General features: G+C 48.4%; 1 protein-coding gene and 1 long non-coding RNA gene across 4 annotated transcripts in view; one reads left to right on the top strand and one right to left on the bottom strand.

Annotated features, from left to right (window-relative positions):
* EXOC4 (exocyst complex component 4) overlaps positions 1-5,615 on the bottom strand; it is a 304,134-nt gene extending 298,519 nt beyond the window's left edge. For all 3 annotated transcript variants that reach the window (XM_064656590.1, XM_064656591.1, XM_064656592.1), the window contains exon 1: positions 5,484-5,615. In XM_064656590.1, the coding sequence (XP_064512660.1) occupies positions 5,484-5,569 (86 nt within the window). In that variant the 5' untranslated portion in view covers positions 5,570-5,615. The remainder of the gene's footprint in view (positions 1-5,483) is intronic.
* The window catches only part of LOC135415074 (uncharacterized), a 43,273-nt gene continuing 27,505 nt past the window's right edge, over positions 5,578-21,345 (top strand). The window contains exons 1-2 of the long non-coding RNA XR_010430963.1: positions 5,578-6,778; positions 10,493-10,676. This is a non-coding gene — a long non-coding RNA (uncharacterized LOC135415074). The remainder of the gene's footprint in view (positions 6,779-10,492; positions 10,677-21,345) is intronic.

Below are 21,345 nucleotides of genomic sequence, written 5' to 3'. Positions count from 1 at the left end.
TTCCAAAGAGTTAAACCCACTGAATTTGCAATCAATTAATAACAAAACCAACTACTTCTCCCTCCCAGTTTTTTCTCAGGGTAGGCTGAACTCCAGCTCTGCACAGGGCACTGTCCAAAGCTAAATTAAGAGCTGAAAAATGAAATCCCTTGAGCTTTTCCCCAGGCCCACTGTCCCTCTGGATGTGGCTGTGTATTCCCACCTGCTCCCTCACCTGTTTTCAAATGTAACCCATCAAACCACAACCCAACAGTTGCCAAACATGCAAACATTTTCTACAGAGTGCCTGGAGATCATTTCAAGGAAATTTATAGTTTACAGCCACGCTCTGCCACGTCCAATTTATTCTCGGCGAATTCCTGAACTGCTTTTCTCTACCTTTACAACGCTGCAAAACACCATTAGCAATAAAAGTGGGTTTAAGAGACCATTACAGATCAGAATAACAGGGTTTTTATTCCTTGTAGCAGCTATTTCCTGAATGGAACAGCGAAGGCAACGGGCTCCCCATCCTACATCCATCTTCCTCACCCTCCATCACAGCCTGGGAGCTCTATTGCTTCAGACACAGAGAGAAGAACCAAATGCCAGGTCATTAGTTAGAATCCATTCAGCAAAGTTCACACATAATGAAAATAACAGCCAAAAGCATTAAAAAAAAATAAAATTTTGCTTGTGAGAAATAAAATGTGGGTTTTTTGCCTGCAATCTCAACTTTGGCAGAGATCTGTCGTGTGGAAGCTCAGCACAAAGATTTCACTGAGGTCTTAGGGAGTCACTGCTAAAGTTTGTTTTCCCCCAATTAAAGCAGCTATTAAAGGCCAGTTTTAAAAACCAGCAACGTTTAATTGGCAAGAAAAACGCCCAACAGTAAATAAGAGGCAGACACGTTCACCAATTAAAAAAATCTGACAAGATCTCTCTCTCTCTCTCTCTCAAAAGGAAAAAATAAAACAGCATTTGCTAAATGCCAGGTTGCTTGTTTTCAGAGCACAAAAAGCTGCCTCAAGCAGCTCCCAGCAAAACAAAAGGTTAAGAAAAATCAATATACAAACAGGGGTTTGTCCTCTCAGCGATAAAATAAAATATTCCCCAAGTTGTCCTGCAGCAGATGAGCCAAATTCGCTTCATTATCTCCTCTGGTTTTTACAAAGAAACAGCCAAAGCCCCTGTGATCAGCAGCACACTCAAACAACAAAAGCTGCTGCTCTCCTGTGACAACAGTTTGACCTTAAAAAGTACATTTAATTTGAGGGAGTTGAGGGATCCTTCTGATCCAAGAAGGAATCAGCACCTTTTGGAGGTGGCTGTGCTGAGGAATGAGCTCAGGTGCTGCACTTCCCATCCCTCATATCCACTATCCCACTCTGGAAGTCCCAGTCCCAGGAGTTGTTTTCTTGTAGCAAATAAGGGTCATTTCTCCTCAGCACAAGGGCAAATTGAAGATACTCTCACACGTTCCCAAAAGGCACAGGGAAAAGAAGGAAAAGCTCCCAAAGAGGGAATTTTAATACTGGACTTTGCAAATATTAAGATTCCCGGACACTCTTTACTTCCAGATTTAGTGTTATGAATAAATCCAATATTTCTCCTTTAGGAGAAAGAAGGACTCAGTGGGATCCAGCAGCAGCTCTGTTAAGGTAAAATTCCACTTCCTAACTGTGCTCCCTGACTTTTCCCAGATGGATCAGTCCTGTCCTGGGACAGCTGACTCAGGAAACATTAATTCTTCCAAATTCAGCCATCCTTGAGGTTCCCTTTATTCTCTATTTCTGGCCACAACCAAAAAGCCAAGGTGAATTCCACCAGTAATTCCAGTGGATCCTCCAACAGGAAACAACTCCCCAGGAACAAACACTGACACAGCAGGAAAAACTGACACTCCCCAGGGACTGAAGAGGAGCAGGAGTGGGACATTCCTTCCTCTTGGGGCTTCCTTCCTTCATCCCACAGATTTCTGCCCTCAGAGCTGCTTAAAAGCAACAGCAAAGAGACCAGGGAGGACCCAAAATTCCCAAAGCATAGCCCCAGAGCTCATAAAATCCCATTTTTTACAGGATTCCAGAGCTGCTTGGTGTTAAACTCTGTCAAGGATCTCACCCCTGGAAGTGAGATGCCTTCTCCTGGGAAGTCCAGTGATGGAAGCACAAGAAACCCTAAATCTGGGATCAGGGGAAAGGAAATTATTCAGCCTCTTTCACCAGAGCGTGACTGAGCTCGAGTAAATATCAGAAATTATCCCTTTGTTAATAAAATAATCCATATTTACAAAAGGCCTTTCAGCTTCCCACCTCAAAGCATTTTGGAGACAACCACTGAAGAGATTCTGCAGACCTTTCTTCTTAAAAAAAACCATCACCAACTTTGCTGTAAATGAGTAAAAATAAAATTCCTGAAGAAGCTGCTCTGGATTTGTTTGTTTACAGCAGGAAAAACGCAGCCAAAGTTCTGCTGTTTGGCTGCTGGGCCCTTTATGGGCCTTTCTCACAGGCCGAGGGAGACATAAAAAAACAGTCCAAATAAACAGGGAAACACAAGTGGAAAACCACAAGGACCGCCAGAGGATTCTATTACACGTAAATGTTTTGGAAATAAAGCTATCAAGAAAGGAAAACTTGGCCACGCTTCAAACCATAAACCTGCTGTGTTAAGATTTGTGATATTTTTTCCTGAAGCTGAGAAAAGTTCCACTGAACCCCCCCCCGGGGTTAAATTTGTTTGCAGTGGTATTTTATGACCACACAAAGCTCCAAAATAATTCACCTGTTGCTTGGCAAGTTCATCCTCACCTGATACAAAACCAACACAGGGAAAAAAGTGATTTAAATCCCTTTTCACGCCATTTCTTTCTATACTTGAGCAACCCAAATAAATATCAATATTATTATTATTATTAACACAACACTTTTTTCTTCCTTTGCCATTGGGTTTTCAGGGTCTGAGCTCGACATGGCACTTCAAGCTCTGCAAAGAACCTCTACATCCAAAACAAGCTCTAAGTAAATTCTAGAGGTTTAGTTATCAGGTTGTTCTGGTGAATAATTTTCATTTCATAAAGGCAACAACCTCAGTGTTGTCTCTAAATACTGAGCCTAAACTAGCCAAGATATCAGTGCCTGGAAGCCAAAGATGATTTCTTATTTGAAGAGCAGAGCAACATGAGCTCAGCCTTATATTATAAATTAAATTAGTTCAGATTTATTAAAACAGAGGTACAAAAGGAGAACCTTAAAATAATTTTGGAAATTACAGGAAACTTAAAAAACCCAAGATTATTACAACAGGAGCAACCAATGCAGGTACATTTTTTCTTCTCCTCTGTGGAACCAGCTGCTTTTTTTCCCAGAATCAACATCTCCCTTTAAGTTTTCCAAGACTCTAAAGGCCAGTTTTCAAAGTAATAAAAAGGACAGAATTTTCTAGACATTATCATTCCCAGAGGATTTTTAAATCATGACATGTCCTAGGATACAGAGCTCCTGCTACAATAACTTCTCCAAAGTAACTCAAAGACTGGAGTTTCTCCCCAAGACACTGGAGCAGGATCCAAAGTCTGGAAGTTCATTCCAACTCCCAGTATCCCACTGAGGTGATTCCTGCTGCCCACACCCACTGGAGAGGGTGTGGAAGAACATTTAAAAGCTTCAGTGGGGGCAATCAACTGCCAACCCACTGCTTTTGAGCACCAAAAAAAAAGATTTACAAGCAGCTGAAGAAGCCACAGAGGGGAAACAGTGAATTCAGGTCCAAGTCTATCCAGAACTATCCTCCAGCAGAGTTCAGGAATAAGGGCAGACAATAATCAATACTCTAAACATGACCAGACACAGGTCTTTCTTTTCACTCCCTGCAAGTCAGACTTGGAAGCAGCAGCACTTTTCCCACTCGTGCATCCTCAAAAAGGATGGACTCTGCTCACACAGGATTTCCTGATCCTGCAGCTTTTCCAACCAGCACTGTCTTACTCAGCGCTGCTGGTTTTGGGGGTGAAGGTCACTTATGGACTTCACAGCACCAGGACAGTGCCTTTATCCTCATGCATTAAACTGGTACTGCCTGCAGGGTTTATTCACAGAATCACTGAGGTTGGAAAAGACCCCTGGAATCAGGGAGTCCACCCTGTGCCCGATGCCCACCTTGTCCCCCAGCCCAGAGCACTGAGTGCCACAGCCAGGCCTTCCTTGGACACCTCCAGGGATGGGGACTCCAAACCTCCCTGGACAGCCCCTGCCAAAGTTTGGAACCCTTTCCATGGAGGAATTCCTCCTGATGTCCAACCTGACCCTCCCCTGGCACAGCTTGAGGATGTTCCCTCTTGTCCTGTCCCGTGTCCCCTTAGGAAGGCGGCGAATGGGATTCAGGGAACTCGAGTTGTAGAAATGTTGCAGGTTGGAAAATAAGTAGTTTTAAGTGAAACCCTGAAAGTACAAAGACCACTTTGCACTCTCCCTGGTTCAGAGAATCCCAGAATCCCTGAGGCTGGAAAAGCCCTCCCAGCCCATGGATCCCACCCTGTGCCCGATGCCCACCTTGTCCCCCAGCCCAGAGCACTGAGTGCCACGGCCAGGCCTTCCTTGGGCACCTCCAGGGATGGAGACTCCAAACCTCCCTGGGCAGCCACTGCCAATGTTTGGAACCCTTTCCAGGAAGAAATTCCTCCTGATGTCCAACCTGACCTTCCCCTGGCACAGCCTGAGGCAGTGTCCTCTCCTCCTGTCCCTTGTTCCCTGGGAGAAGAGCTCGACACTTTCTGGCTCCCTCCTCCTGTCAGGGACTTGCAGAGCCAGAAGGTCCCCCCTGAGCCTCCTTTGCTCCAGGATGAGCACCCTCAGCTCCCCCAGCTGCTCCTGCTGCTCCAGACCCTCCCCAGCTCCCTTCCCTTCCCTGCACACGCTCCAGCCCCTCCATGTCTCTCTTGTCTCAGGGGCCCAGAACTGCCCCCGGGATTCCAGGGGGGCCTCCCCAGGTCCCAGCACAGGGAACAATCCCTCCCCTGCTCCTGCTGGACACACTATTCCGACACAATCCAAGGGCCATTGACCTCCTGCCCCCCTGGGCTCATGTCCAGCCGCTCTCACCAGCATCCCCAGGGCCTTTTCCAGCTTTCCAGCCCCTCTTCCCCCAGCCTGGAGCTGCAGGGGGTTGTTATGACCCAAGGGCAGGACCCGGCATTAGCCTTGTGGAACCTCATCCCATTGTCCTCAGCCCATGGATCCAGCCTGGCCAGGTCCCTCTAGCCCCAGAATAACGGAAAGCAGTGAGAAGAGGAGGGGTGAGTCGAGCAGGGCAGGAGAGACACCAAGACACCTATAAGGACACGCTTTGCTCCAGCACCGCGGCTTCCACACCGCTCTAGGAGAACCTGGAAGGACCCAGTGCTCCGCAGGCCGGGCCCGCGCGGGCTCCCCCAGCACGTCAGGGCCCGCCGCCGGCCCTGCCTCACGCTGAGGGGCCGGGAGGGCGCGGAGCGGGGCCGCCCGTACCTGATAACCGAGATGAGCAGCCCCGAGGGGTCCTTGCTCCTGCCCACGGTGCCGCGGTACCGCCCCGCCGCCTCGCCCGCCGCCATCTTGAACCCCCTCCGGCACGGCGCACACACACGCGTAGCCAATCAGAACAGAGCAGGGCGGGCCGCCAACCAATAGGAGGCGAGAAGGGCGGGGCCCGGGCATCAAGGGGCGCGGCGCCGCCGCGGGGCCTTCTGGGAGTTGTCGTTCTGACGGCGGCGCTGACCCGGCTCCTCCCTTGCACAGGTGGTTAAAAGGTCAGTTGGAATCGGGTTTGAAAATTACCCACCAGACAAGATACACCTGCAAAGACACCTGTGCCCAATAGCCGTCACTCGCTTCAGAAGCTGCAGGAAACTGGTCTGGCGTGTGATTAACCGAAGTGCTCTCGCAGAGCCCTCACAGAGCCCTCACGGAGCTGCACTGAACAGCAACGGATTTCAGTGTTCATAAAGTTAATAAAACGCATTAAATACTTAGATTAACGTATTCTATGAACCAGTAATGCTAAATACTAGCACATCTGATATCAAATACATCACAAATACAAGGGTTGCTGAAGTGTCACTTGATATCTTTAAGGTACAGCCTCGGTTTTCACCCGGAATCCAGCGATGGGACTCAAGCTGAACCAGCCCAGGTGGTCTTTGAGGTCGGCTCTGAAAGTAAACCTGACATAGTTTGGCATTGGAATTGTGGGGTTTTGAACAGCTGGAGGTGGTGGATGGGAGTCAGTTCACGAACTGGGCACATCTCCAGCACCCAGTGCCCCCTTCCAGCTAGATATATTCCATGATTCCATGACACTGAACAACAATCTACTTGCCCATGGTCCTTGCTTTGCCACGGACACGCTCCCTCTCTTGCCACAGGATCACCTTTGGAAAAGGAAAGGTCTCTGTCACCCTGTTCAGGGTTGGAAAACCAAAGGTTGCTTTTCAACATTCGCTGGACGACGTCGAACAAACCATCTCCCAACAGCTGCCTCGCTTTCCCTGTTTGCAAATAAGGGATAACAACACCTCTCCAGTCAAGTCCTTGTGCTAAAAACACCACAGAAGACCCAGGGGTGTTGTTGGAGAGGCAGGAATTCCTGAGCCAGGGCAGGAACAGCCATTATTTGCATCACTTGTAGCTGCTGGGTGTTTTCTGAACCAGCCTCGCTCCATCCTGTCAAAGACACTGCTCTTGGCTGCTCTCCTGGAGGTGCTTCTTCAGCCCAAAGCTGCACATTAATGACTTAATTGCATGGAAATTGCTGGAATCTGTAGGTAAGTCAGGAGTATCCATTCATATGAGCTGTGTTTGAAGCACAACCTAATTGGAAGCGTGGTATTCCCAGGGCTTATTTACAAGGGGAGTATTTCCACAATAGCTGTTGTGGAAGAGCCCCTATTTATTATAATCAACCCCTGTCTCTATGATCATTAGGAGAATGAGAGCGTGGGCACTTTAATTCTGAAATAAAAGAGACTTTATTCCTGGATAAGCAGCGTGTTTTCAGAGCGGGATAATTACCCCAAAGTGATTTTTATGGGGTGTGCACTTCAGCTTTTTCCTGTAGAGCTGCTCTGCTACATTTCCCCTCGTGCAGACAGGCTCTCCAGTCTACAATTTGCTGTTCAGATATGCCAAAAAAAAAGCTCATTTGCTCTGCTTTTGTGAGCTTTGCCAATGCCTTTGCCCGAGGACGGTGATTTGAATGGCAAGAGGTTTCTGCACCGGCTGGAGGGAGTTTTTTTTTTTCCTCAGACTGCTGGACTTGCCAATATTGTTTTTTTTTTTTGTTAATTGGCAATTCCTATTGACTGCTCTGGACCAGCACAGACCTGGAGATTGCAGTGGGGATGAAATCAATGTGTCCCACCTTTTCATTCCTGACAGCTACAATAATCACCTCATTTAGGAGGAACTTCATCAGGACAAACGGGCAGCAAATCTCCCCCAGAACTGTGACCTCGCTGACTTTCAGGGCTGGGCTCTAATTGCTAAACCACTGCCTGGTTTCACTGACAAGCCCTTTTCCTTTCCCTCCCAACCCAAGCAGAGCTACAGGTGGGAATTTATGTTTTCTTTAAACAAAAGGGGGAAAAAATCCAGTGTAGTCTGGGCTGATGCAGCACATGAATGCTGAGATCTCTCTTGATTAATAATATATGACACGAGGAGGCTGAAGGGTTGTGAGAACATCATTTTCTCCTCACACAGCCTGCAAGAAAGGATCTCAACCTGAAAGCTGATGGATTGGGGCAGAAATCTATTTTTATTTTCACATTTCTTTCACACTGTTTTGGGACCCTCAGGTATCTCTTGGGGGGTGGGGGGGGAGTTCCTTGACAGCTCCTTTCCTGGGGTAGTTTTACCTGCAACCCCTTCCCACAATTTATCCCCTGGTCTTCTCTGAGTGCTCCTTGGGAATTCCTAAATCCAGCAGATTCCCCGGTGCTCAGGGCTGGTGCACACACAGGTCTCTCCACTACAGGCTTAACATTTGAAAAAAACACCACAAGTACTTTGTTATTTCATTTCCAACATTAGCAGAAATGTCAGAGGAAAGGGTTCAGCTCACACCAATCTCTTCCAGGTGTAATTGCCTCGTCTGTAATGCCTTTATATTGGTTGTAATGAAATTACCTTTGACTTCCATCAGTGCAAATGGGAGCAGAGTGAAGGCAGAGTTTCCATCTCACTGCAGGAGGAATTCTGCCTGGATAAAGACAGCCCAATGATTTTGGCATCTATCAGTCAGCTCAATAAAATATATTCCCCTCTTTACAGAGCTTGTCACCCCCACAGCAGCTGCAGTAAACTGAAATTCTGGGCAAAGAATCAGCTCCAAACCACCCCCTTGTTGCATTAGATTTAATTCTGGGGTTTTTTTTATAAAGCCTTACCAGACTCTGCCTGAAAAAAAACCTAAATAAAACTGTGCTGAACCATCAGGATCTGGCCCTATGGTTAATCACTCATCTGGATGACCTTCTTATTCCTATTTACCATTACAAAAGTGTGAATTAAACCTGGTTTAAGTTGTGTTTTTGGCTGTCCTGCCTGACAACGATCAGCCTCTCCTCCCAGCACGCCCGTGCCATCAATTCTCTCTGTCTCTTTGAATAAGAATTAAGAAGCTCCCGGGGCAGGAGAAGAAGTTGCCTGGACGCTGGGAATCAAGGCAGAGATATGATTCAAATGGCTCCTTATTGTTTTCTGCCTCCTGCCATTTCCCAAAGTTGTGCTGAGTGCCGCCGCTGCTGCAGGAAGAGAAAATAATGACTGAGATTGAGTTAAGTGGAAAAGTACTGCTGCTTTTCCAATGTCAAAGCCACACAATGGATGGTAATGGAATCCCTGGAGGAAAGCAGAGGGAAAAAAGTGAAGTGTTGCTCTTCAAAAGCAGGTAAAACACGGTGGAAAAGGATGAGCCGTTCTCCTTCTGTAAACCATTTAAAAACCCACGTTATTTGGGTTTTTTTGGGTTTTTTTTGCCCCTTTGTTTTACTTCTCCTTACTGAGGGAATGCTGGTGTTACAGCTGTGCAATCCCTGGCAAAGCAGGGAGGTGAGACTGACCCCCAAAAAAAGTTTGTTGATGCAGTTGGTGACCTGGTTTAGTCCTGGTTTAGTCCTGGTTTAGTCCTGGCTTAGTGGTGGATTTGCCAGTGCTGGGTTAAAGCTTGGACTCGGTGATCTTAGAGGTCTTTCCCAACCTAAATAATTCCATCCAGGTCAGAAAAAGGGATAGAAAACCCATAACTGATCCCATGGGATAATCTTTCAGCATGGCTTGTTTTGTTATTTGACTGATTCCATGGAAAACATTAAATTCCAAGGTGGTAGAGGAGCCTCCTAATCTAGTCAGGAATCTGTTAGGAATTAATCCCAGTTCCTTGAGCCATTAAAAAAACCACTCTCATTCCAACTCTTCCATGTTTAATTCTGGTTTTTTTTCTCCCAGCCTTTCTGTAAGGAGTCCTTGGATCCCATCTTATTTTAACCCTATTTATTATTTATCTCATTTTAATCCTATTCTTATTATAAGCCAGATCCATTAAGTTCCCCATGAAGTGGATTTGTTGGGCAAATCAACTCTTGCCTCAGGTGATATCCAAGCCAGTAAATTCCTCCAGTCTGGGGGGAAAGGATAGGAAGGAATATGTGTTAAGGCATAACTAGCTTAGGAAGCTGCTCCACCACCTTGGAATTTAATGTTTTCCATGGAATCAGTCAAGTAACAAACCAAGCCATGCTAAAAGATTATCCCATGGGATCAGTTATGGGTTTTCTGTCCCAGTTTCTGACCTGAATGGAATTATTTAGGTTGGGAAAGACCTCTAAGATCACCGAGTCCAAGCTTTAACCCAGCACTGGCAAATCCACCACTAAGCCAGGTCAGATAGAAAGGATAGAAAAGGAAGTCCCAGAAGTCCTGCTGGCACTGGGGGGGAAGTGGAACCACTTGGCTCTCTTCTTCCAAGTGGGAAGGAGAGGCAATGGATGCCCCAGCCCCAGGAAAACCCCTCAGAGCAGAGCTCCACCTTCTCAAACCACAGGCAGCCAAGAGTGACACATGTTGGACACAAGACTTCATCAATTCTAGTTCTCACAAAAATAGTTCATCCTGCTGAATTCAGCTTTGGATGTTTTCTGGTTTGTGTAACCAGGAGCTCCAGGCAAGAGAAACAACAAGAACTTGAACTGAAATAAGTAAAAATTCCCGGTCCTGGCAACACACTCCTGTATTTTTAGGGGAAGCAGCAGCAGCACCATCAATCCTTCTGGAATGAGACATCAGCCATCCCATTTCAAGGCTTCCCTCACAGAAAATGGGGCATAAGATTGAGCAGCTGAACAGCCCTTTTGGCCTCAAATTTAATTTACTCTGAGCTGATAGAAGAGAGGGGTGATATGACACTTGTCGTGACTCTGTAGCGCTTTTGACAAAGCAAATCTGTCACTGGCAAACACCAAAACCTCCACATTTTCCAGCAGGAACTGTGACCCAGGGATGCTGAAATCAGGCATGTGACAACAAAGCCCTCTTACCTCACAATCTCAAAGTTTTGCTGCCAAGAGGAGAAGGAACTGGAATGATCTGTACTCGGCCAGCGGCTCGACGGCCACGGCGGAGGAGATTCCAAGCACCGGTTGCCTGGTTGGCATTTTCTCCCAGGTAATTAGTGACAGGGTCAGAGGGGAGGGTCAGGTTGGACATGAGGAGGAATTCCTCCATGGAAAGGGTTCCAAACATTGTCAGGGGCTGTCCAGGGAGGGGGTTTGGAGTCCCCATCCCTGGAGGTGTCCAAGGAAGGCCTGGCCGTGGCACTCAGTGCTCTGGGCTGGGGGACAAGGGGGGCATCGGGCACAGGGTGGATCCATGGGCTGGGAGGGCTTTTCCAACCTCAGGGATTCTGGGATTCTCTGAACCAGGGAGAATGGAAAGTGGACTTTGTACTTTGAGGGTTTCACCTAGAACTACTTATTTTCCAACCTGCAACATTTTTACAATTTGAGTTCCCTGAATCCCGTTTGCCACCTTCCTGAGGGGACAACAGGACAGGACAAGAGGGAACGGCCAGGGGAGGTTCAGGTTGGACATCAGGAGGAATTTTTCCATGGAAAGGGTTGTCAGGCCTTGGAAGGGGCTGCCCAGGGAGGGGGTGGAGTCCCCACCCCTGGAGGTGTCCAAGGAAGGACCAGCCATGGCACTCAGTGCTCTGGGCTGGGGGACAGGGTGGGGATGGGGCACAGGTTGGATGATCTGGGAGGGCTTTTCCAACCCAAATGAAGGCAGATGGGCCTCTTAAAGGGCTTTGCACCTGCCTGTTAGAAATCTGAGCCCCTGCTTGACCACAGAGATTGGAGAGAGTGACCAACATTGATCCCTGGCTGACCAACATGTTCTTGTCCTGCATTTTCACTGAGACAAAACGTCAGTGAGAAAAAGAGTTTCTTGGGGGAGTTTCTTTACTAAAAACCCCTTCATCCTTGTGATACCACAACACCAGAGTAGCCTCATGCCTCCAATATGGGTTATATCAACAGTGTTGATAAGTTTTTTGGGAATGTTTGCTCCATGTTGCCTTTGATGGTGCCACTGCTGTGATCCCTCCCCCTGCCCTGCCCTGGGACAGTGTGGGGTAGGGACGAGAGGAACCAGCCTCAAATTGCAGCAGAGGAGGATTAGATTAGATAGTAGGAATTTTATTTTTTCATGGCAAGGGTTGGAAAGCACTAGAACAGGTTGCCCAGGGCAGTGGTGGAGTCTCCATCCCTGGAAGAGTTCAAAAAACGTGTGGATGTGGCACTTGGGGATGTGGTTTACTGGTGAACACGGTGGTGGCGCTGGTCGATGGTTGGACTTGATGACCTTAAAGGTCTTTTCCAACCTTAATCATTCCATGATTCTGTGGCAGCACAGCTTAGGGGGTGGAGAAGGCTTGACTTTCCCCTGGCCCCAAAATGTTCCCTCCCCTCACCTCGGAATTCTCCCAGTTTGGTGGGTGAGATGAACCCTGCAGGCCCCTGCCCTGCCTCCCAGGTCACTGCCCCGACTCTCTCAGCCTGGACAAATCTAAAATCCCTGCATCAAACAGCCTCAAAGTTCTGACTGGAAACTGTTCAGCAGTAACAGGGATGATATTCCCAGATATTTGGTGTCTGTGGGCAGAGTGAGGATGCTCAGGGAGCTACAGGCACTTCCAAAGGACGATGATAAAGAGCCAACTGAGGCACCAGATCTACAGGACAGACTTAAATCAGCTTTATTGCCCAGGGCTGTTCTGTGGCCACTGAATGAGGCTGAAGACAGATGTCTTTAATTTTTCCTGTTGTTGTCAGCAAGAAGGACAAAAATCAGGAAGACAGATGCTTGCAGATGAACCCCACAGCTCCATCACCACTTCAGGGCTGGAGACACGTCAGGATGGGAGGTTTTTGTGCTGTTTCCTCCCTGATCTTTCAGCCCCCAAAAGCTCTGAGAGTGGATTAAGAGATGTCAGTGGTGTAGAACCTGTTCATCAGAACAACCTTACAGTGTGGGCTCCAGGGGACCTTTAAAACACAAAGAGGATGGGGGAAGATTTGCTTGGAATTGCAGGAATTCAAAAAGTGCCTAGAGCTGGGGGTGTATCCAGTGGGACAGCAGAGGTTTGGCAATTCCCATTTGAAGTCTGGTCAGGTGATATTAAATACTCAGCAAGAAAGTGAAGTGTGATCCACTGGACATCTATAAAATGAGATGGAATGTGATAAAATTAACTCAAAGGTCTTCTCCTCTCTGCTTTCACGATGGCATTGCTGGGACTGCTGTTGCTAAATTTTAACAATTCCCCTTCAGGAAAGGCAAGGCCTACAACGTAATGTCATTTTTTTTCCCAGCATCCTTTATGGGTTTGGGGAAGAAAAAGCATTTCAAGGAGTGCCCAGCTGCAGGGATGTGGGGAGAAATGAGCTCAGCACAACCCTCAGGAATCTCTCACAGCTAATATGTGTCACAACAAGTGCTGGAAAAGACCATCCAGGCCCTGCAGGCCACTCAGCTGCTCCTTTTGCTGTCTCTCATCACCCCTTTACTGCTGCTCTCCACTCCCTAAATCATTCCCTGCTTCCCATTGTGTCCTCTCTTCCTCATCTTTACATTTGCCTGATCCCTTCCACTAAAAACCACGGATATTTTTAAGATTATAACCACACAACCTACGTTTACAAATCACTGCACTGCTGGCATTTGGGTCACATCCTTTTCCTCCTCCAGCTCCCGAGTTCTCAGCTGCTTAAATCAGAAACCCACCAGGGCAGAGGCCACATTTTAGCCACAGCACAGAGGAGATTTATGGAGCACAATTAAGCAGGATAATAAAACACACCTCGGAGAAGGCTGAAAGGGGAGTTGTGGAATCCAAAGGTGAACATGGGATGACTTTGGCTTATTTCTTGCACAGCTTAGACCAGGGGACTCGATGCAGCGAGTCCTGCAGGAGCCACCAAAAAAGCCTGGATCGGGGAGTCGAGATAAGTGCTTGGCTGATTTTATAAAGGAAGAAGGATGATTGTGGTGGATTCTGGGAGTGGTCCATGGATCACTCCTGGCTGTGTTGAGGGAAGGAGCCAGCAGCCCTCCAGGAGACCTAATCCTCCTCTTTTAGGCTTGGCTTAGCCTTCCTCCCAGGGACTGGCCTAATACCAACACGGATGGGAAAGGGAGTCCACGGAGCAGGAGCCAAGTTGCAGAGTGATATTTTATAGGACAGGTTGAGTCATTTAGCAGCATCTCCAGTGCTGGTCAAGTGGCCACGGTCCTCTCCCACCTTCCTTCTTACCCACTCCCAGGTCATTCCCTAACAATTCAACAGATTCCCGTGTTTGCCTCTATCAACATCCAATGCTGAAGCAGGAGATAAAGTTTCCCAGAGCTTTTTTCCCAACTCTTCACAGCAAAAGGTCCCAAAATGACTTGGGCTAAAAGAGAGAATTCAGGATTATACTGAGATACCACATCCTGAGGTAGTGGAGAACTTCACCAAATCCTATTTGCTGTCCCATTCCATGGTGCAGGGTCCTGCTCCGGGGCGATGAAGGCTCGGTACCGACACACCGCTCACTTCTGCCGGAGGAGAAAAGGGTTTTCACGCTGGGAATAATGAATGGCCTGAGCCAGAGCGTGGCCAGATGGTCCCAGTCAGTGGTTATTTATAGCAGGACCTGAGAGAGCAGGTCAGGCAAACCCCCTGACCCCCATATTGTCTGTAGGAAAATAATCAATTTACAAGGCCGGCAAGAGTGACCTGTTAGCCCTGTTTGTTGATCCAAGACATTATGGCTCAATAGCTTTAATTATTAAAACCAGAACAGACAACCATCGATCCTCCCACTTAGTGCCAGCTCTCCAGCCTCAGAGCCAGGGGTTTAGAGCGAGGGGAACTGTGCAGGGAAAGAGAGAACCAGCCCCTTGGAATGGCTGATCCAAAACCACCCACATTTTGGACCTTGACACTGCAAGCCTGGCTCCCACCAGCCCACCCAGCCCACCTCTCTCAGAGCCCTCAGGTGATGACCTGTCCCTGAAAACACAAGTCCCTCCTTTTCAGCTTAACAAGGCGTTGAAAAAAGTCTTTTATAGAGTTGACCCAGATCATCTTCTCTCTCCAACAGTTCAAAAAGCAATCGGTGGAAAGGACATTAATCAAGTTGGCGCCAAGAGGTAATTGCAGGCAGTAATTACTCAGCTTTTATAGAGCTGGAAATGTAATAAGGATTTTAAGAAAGTAATAAGTGAAGCTTTCTGCAGAGAGATCCCCTGGTGGCCCCAGTTTAGCTGAGGGCCTCTCTTTTTAAAAATACATTTTGGTGTAGTTATTACATCACTGTCTTGCCGGGCCGGCTCTCCCGAGCCTCTGGAAGTGTGATGGGCTTTGCTGAGTGGGAATGCAGCATCTCTGCATTCCAAGGATTGTGTGGGACCGGCACATCTAAAGCAGGAGCGATGCAGGAAGCAGAAAACACCCATTTATTCGCTTCCCCTTCTCCCAGCTCCAGGATTCCCTGCTCCAACCTGGCAGGTTTCTCTCTTGCACATCCCAAAGGCACATTCAGCTCCCAGGGCAGCTCTTGGGCTTGGTGGGCAAAAGTGGAGGCAAATTTTCCCAGCAAACTCAAAGGCCACTTCGTTCTGCTTTAAATCACCAGACCTGCAACAGAAAGAAAAAGTGGGATGAAAAGGCAAATTTATCTTCAAACTTAAACCTGAAGAAATTTGACAAAAGCTTCTGCTTTATGCAGAGCTCAGTGAGATGCTGCTCCAGTCGTTCCCTGCTTCCTGGGTCATGTTCAGGATCCATCCCACATCCCATCAAGTGCAGGGCTCCTGAGTCCTCTTCCTTCCTTGGTGCTGGTGCCCTGACTCTGATACACAAACCTAAATTGCTCCATACATTTGGTTCTTTTCCTTTACTTCCTTTCCTCTGATTTTTCTACTTCTTCCTTGAAAATGAGCTTCTCTGTTCTGCCTGAACAGTCCACAATGATTGGATTGATGAGTTGTTCCTCCAGGTCACTGTTGAAAGAGTATCTTCTCCCTAAGCAGGACCAATTCCCTCTGGAGAGAGAAACCTCCCATGGCATTGCTGGGATGGGATCCACCTGGGCTACACCTTAAAAGGTTCTGCTTCCAGAACCATCCAGCATCCAGCAAAGTTCTCTGGAGCTCCAGGAAGAGAAAACTGGGGTTAATTTCATGACCTGCTGGTTCCAGATGCAAAGCTTCCCAGAATTTTCTGCATCATCTCTGCGTCCACTCGTGAGTCTCATTTAAGATGGGTTAAAATTTGGTGGGGGACTCTTAAGACCTTCTAGTGACCCACTGTGGTATCTTCTGGAAGTTTATTCAGCTCCATCAGGCATCTGCCACTGTCAGACTCCAAGGCTGTGACATGTTCGCTCAGCAAGGAGAAATTGGATTTGCCTCCTGAACAAGGTGTATCAATAGCGGCTTTTAATGAGATCTGCTGGCTTGAAAATGTCTGAATTTATGCTCAAATGTCAACAAATGCCACTCAAAGACATTTCTGTGTCGTGTCTGAATGCAAAAGGCACAGAGGGACGCGCTGAGTCAGTTTGAGCAGCTCGGTGACTCCGAGAATTGCAGCAAGTTGCGTTTGGCTGCACCTGCCGGAGCAAAAAGCCCCTCCCAGCTGCTGTGCCCGTGCTCTTTGCCCACTTCAGAGGGAACTTCTGAGCTTTGAGAGGCCAATTTACCCCATAGGCACCATATCCATCATCCCCCTGCGCTGGGACCTGGGGAGGCCCCCCCTGGAATCTCGGGGGCAGTTCTGGGGCCCTCAGACAGGAGAGACATGGAGGGGTTGGAGTGTGTGCAGGGAAGGGTCTGGAGAATTCCTGAGGGAGCTGGGGGGGCTCAGCCTGGAGAAAAGGAGGCTCAGGTGGGACCTTCTGGCTCTGCAAGTCCCTGACAGGAGGAGGGAGCCAGGGGGGGTTCGGGCTCTGCTCCAGGGAACAAGGGACAGGAAGAGAGGGAACGGCCTCAAGCTGTGCCAGGGGAGGGTCAGGTTGGATATTGGGAAAATTCCTTCCTGGAAAGGGTTGCCCAGCCCTGGCACAGCTGCCCAGGGCAGGGGTGGAGTCCCCATCCCTGGAAGTGTTCAAAAAACAAGTAGATGTGGCACTTTGCAGGCTGGTTTAGTGGTCATGGGGGTGTTTGGTCAAAGGTTGGACTTGATGATCTCAGAGGTCTTCTCCAACCTAAATGATTCTGTGGTTGTGTGAATTCCCCAAGTTCAAGCCACAGGGGGATGGCAGAGCCAGGAGAAGAATTCCTGAATGCCCCATGACACTGGACTAACAGGGACTCTCCCATTTACTGACACGTGTAAAGCAGATGCAAACACACCCAGTCTGTAACTATGCAGATTAAAATGTAAAAATACAGAATGTATTAACCCAGCTCCCTCAAAACCACGTGGCCTGTTCATTCAGAGAATCCCAGAATATTTGGGGTTGGAAGGGACCTTAAAGATCATCTCATTCCAACCCCCTGCCATGGGCAGGGACACCTTCCACTATCCCAGGTTGCTCAGATCCTGGACACTTGGACACTCAGGATACTGGCCAGATGCCACTAATTTATTTGAATGTTTCCAGTATTTCTAATTTATTTGGTCTAAAAAGCAGCTGCTTCACCAGTTTAGCTGAGTAGCTCTTCTTTGCTGGTTGTCCCAAATGGACAGTATTGTACACATTTTACATAATTAGCTAATTTAACCACCTAATTTAACATTAATAGCAAATCTGTGAGTTGAACACCAGCAAATGAACTCATTAAAGAGAAAAGAACTCGTGCTTTCTCCTTTTTATTCTCTTTTTTTTTCTTTTTTTCCCCTTTTAGTTTTGCACTCTTAGCAAGATGCTCTGGGGAAATCAGGATTGCAGGGAAAATTCGGATGATCAAATAAATAGGGTTTTATTGAGGAATTAAAAAGGATTCATCAGAATGGCAGAAAGCTTGTTCAGGAAGGGCCCAACCTCGTGTGTCCTGTTCAGGAAGAACCCAAGGCTTGAGGAGCCCACAGAGGCTTTTTTAATTTACTCTCCTTTGTGCTCTGAGGTGTCACAATCTCCTCGAGTGCTGCACACCCAGAGTTACTTCTCCAGCCCTGAAGCTCCTTGGGAACATTTGAGAGCCGTATTTGAGGGCTTCAGGACACATTAATGTGGGACTTTCCCTTTAGGACACAGGGATGGGATTGTCTCCTCAGCCAGACTTCCAATAATCCTTCGTTACGTCACGTCCTGGCGTTGGATGAGATGATATCCAGAGGTCTCTTCCCACCTCAGCCATCCTGTGATTCCTTCTGTTTCCTGGTGTCTGTCTGTAAAATTTTGGTGATAAAACGAAGGACAAGAGCCCACAGGTTAAACATTGGGATGCTCCAGGAGAGCAGCCACGGAGTGGGAAGACTCTCTGGTCTCTCCAGACACCTCTGGATACCTCTGTGTCATCCTGGGGTACAAACTGCACCTGAGCTGTGCTGCTGGGCAGAGGGGTTTCTTCCAAGGGTTTGAGGCACTCCTGGAGGTGCCTTGGGGGAGAAAATATGCTTAGGAAGGCTCAGGATCAGGGGAAGTTCATATTGGATACCGGGGAAAATGTCTGCAAGGTGAAGAATGGTCTGGCATGGAAGGGGCTGCCCAGGGCAGGGGTGGAGTCACCACAGGATCACAGCATGGTTTGGGTTGGAAGGGACCTTAAAGACCATCCAGTGACACTCCTGCCATGGGCAGGGACACCTTCCACTAGCCCAGGTTGCTCCAAGCCCTGTCCAACCTGGCTTTGGCCACTTCCAGGGATCCAGGGGCAGCCACAGCTTCTCTGGGCAATCTGGGCCAGGGCCTCCCCACCCTCCCAGCCAGCAATTCCTTCCCAATATCCCATCTAACCCTGTCCTCTGGCAGTTTTAAGCCATTCCCCCTTGGCCTGTCACTCCAGGCCCTTGTCCACAGTCTCTCTCCATCTTGTAGCTCCTTCAGTCCCTGCAAGGCCACAATGAGTTTACCCCTAAGCTTCTCTTCTCCAGGCTGAACAATCCCAGCTCTCCCAGCCTTTCCTCCCAGCAGAGCTGCTCCAGCCCTCTGATCATCCTGGGGCCTCCTCTGGACTCTCTCCAGCAGCTCCACGTCCTCCCTGTGCTGTTCCCCCGGGGCTGGAGGCAGCTCTGCAGGGGGAGGGTCTCACTGGGGGGGCACAGGGATCCACGTGGAGGGGTTTCCAAGCCCTGTGGATGTGGCACTTGGGGACACGGGGCAGTGGTGGCCTTGGCAGTGCTGGGGGGAAGGTTGGACTCCATGACCTTGGAGGGCTTTTCCAACCCAAACTATCCAGTGATTCTGTGATTCATCCAGCGGGAAGTGACACCTGGAAGTGGCCCCACACTTTGCTCCTCTCTAAAGCCAACTCAAATCACACCCTGTTACTTCAGCTGCTGATTCCTCTCTTGTTTGAGTGGATTGGAACATCCTTGCCCAACTTTGAAGCCACATTAATCCCGAGTTCAAGGGGGGGGTGTGTGTATGAATAACAGATTTTCTGTGCTAAAACTATCAAAGCTCTGGCAGCAGCTGCTCAGCTCCCCTGGGCAAATATCCCGGGAAGGAGCTGCAGCTCCAGAGCAGATTTGCATGTTTGATGCATCTCTGTGTCTCAGTTTAAGAGGAGCCAATCTGTTGGGTCTCAGCTCCCTGCTGAAGCTCAGACACTGGACTGCAGCACAGCAGCAATGTGGCTTGGTTGTTCTTTTTTTTTTAAGACATTTTTCTCCCAGGAGGGCAATTTATATCTTGATTAATCTAAAAGTTTGGGGAGTTTTATGCTGAGGGGTGCAGGGGGATGTTTTAAGGAGCGTGGGTGATGCTAAAGAGGAAAGGAAGGGACGTGCTGGAATCACTTTCATCCTGGAAAATCAGCTCTGCTGGAGGCCAGTGCTGTGCCTCAGTGGAGCAGAGACAATTTCAGGTAATTAATGTTCTTCCTTTACCAGCACTGGGAAAATCAGGGACTTTAGCAGGAGATTTATACAACTTTATGTCAAAGCTTAAAGCAGCTGTGGAAAGGGGCTGGCTCAGAAGGGAAGGTTCAAAATCTCCACGCAGAGCCAAGCCCCAAATCAAGGCTGCTGAGCTGGGAGCTGAGGAGGTTAAAGCTATTTTTTCCCACAGGCACTGAGTTGTTCCAGCCATTTCTCTTATCCTGGCTCAGACATCTCCCTAAAAAACCATCTTTGGCAAATGGATGCAGTAAATCCCAAACTGCAAAGAGTGGGGAGGGAAACCAGCTTTTGATCCTCCCTTGCTGTGGCACAAGGATGAGGATTTCCATCGAAGAGCGACAAGATTTTGGTCACAAAACCCTCTTTCCTCCAGCCTGTCCCACCAATCCAGTACTTGCTCCATCTCTCTTGTCACCACGACTCACTCTGGGGATTTTTCACCTGATTTCATTTCATTTCAGCCCATCCAGCCCCTCTCCCACACCTTCCAGACCATAGTGAGGGTTTGGCTGTGGTCAAAGTGTGGGACAGACTCATCCTTGTGCTTTGCCCTTGTCCTCTGTCCTGTCTCTCCATGCAAAGTCCCTTTTCCTACAAAGGAATCTCCTGCTGGAAGTGCAGCAAAAGGCAGAAAAAAACCCATTAACATTGTGGTTTCTACAGCTTCCCAGGTTCTATATAAACAAGTTAATTCCTGGGTTCTAATAGAAAGGATTTAACTCCTGTCTCCCACCTTCTAACGTGTTGTCCTTCCTACATTTGATGGCGTGGGATTAGAGGGAGAAGATTTTATCTTCCTCTTTATCCTTAAGAGGGGAAAAGGAAAATATTTACCTTTGTGGTTCACATACCATAGGCTGGAAGAGCTGTGAAGGTGCTTATTGATATTCCAAGGTGACTCCTCTACTCTGAAAGCATCCCTGGATGTGAGAAACCTCCTCCTCTGGACTGTGGCTCCACTTCCAGCTTGTCCCACCCTTGAATTTGCAGCTCCATGAGTTAAATCACTGTCACAGTGTGAGGTCACTGAGACTGTCAGTTCTGCTTTCATGCCTGAAGATCTCGAGAAGTTTGTACTCCCTTCACCTGCAACACCCCCGAGCAGTGAAGGGAGCACAGAGGGGGAATTTTTGGCTCTCAAGGGGCGCAGTAGATGGTTTTGTGTGGGGTGAAGTCCCACCAGTGTCAGGAGGAAAAACCAAAAGGCTCCTCTTTTCCCCTCTCCCCTCGACTTGCAAAGCCACTGCTGGGGGCAGCCAACAACCCCCAAAGGAATCCCAAGTGCCCTCCAAACAAAGGGCTGGTTTAATTTAACATTGATTTGGGCTTTGGCTACAAGACACTCGATTTTGTGCCGTCACAGCCATGGAGCTGTGAGGTCACTGAGGCTCTGTCACTTCTGCTTTTCATGCCTGAAGATCTCGAGAAGTTTGTACTCCCTTCACCTGCAACACCCCCGAGCAGTGGAGGGGGCACAGAGGGGGAATTTTTGGCTCTCAAGGGACGCAGGAGGTGGGTTTGTGGGGGGTGAAATCCCACCAGTGTCAGGAGGAAGAACCAAAAGGCTCCTCTTTTCCCCTCTCCCCTTGACTTGCAAAGCCACTGCTGGGGGCAGCCAACAACCCCCAAAGGAATCCCAAGTGCCCTCCAAACAAAGGGCGGGTTTAATTTAACACTGATTTGGGCTTTGGCTACAAGACACTCGATTTTGTGCCGTCACAGCCATGGAGCTGTGAGGTCACTGAGACTGTCAGTTCTGCTTTCATGCCTGAAGATCTCAAG

This window comes from Pseudopipra pipra, chromosome 5, assembly GCF_036250125.1.
Source record: "Pseudopipra pipra isolate bDixPip1 chromosome 5, bDixPip1.hap1, whole genome shotgun sequence".
Classification (NCBI taxonomy): Eukaryota; Metazoa; Chordata; class Aves; order Passeriformes; family Pipridae; genus Pseudopipra; species Pseudopipra pipra.
The sequence above is the reverse complement of the archived record's forward strand: the minus strand, read 5'-3'. Positions and strand labels throughout refer to the sequence as shown.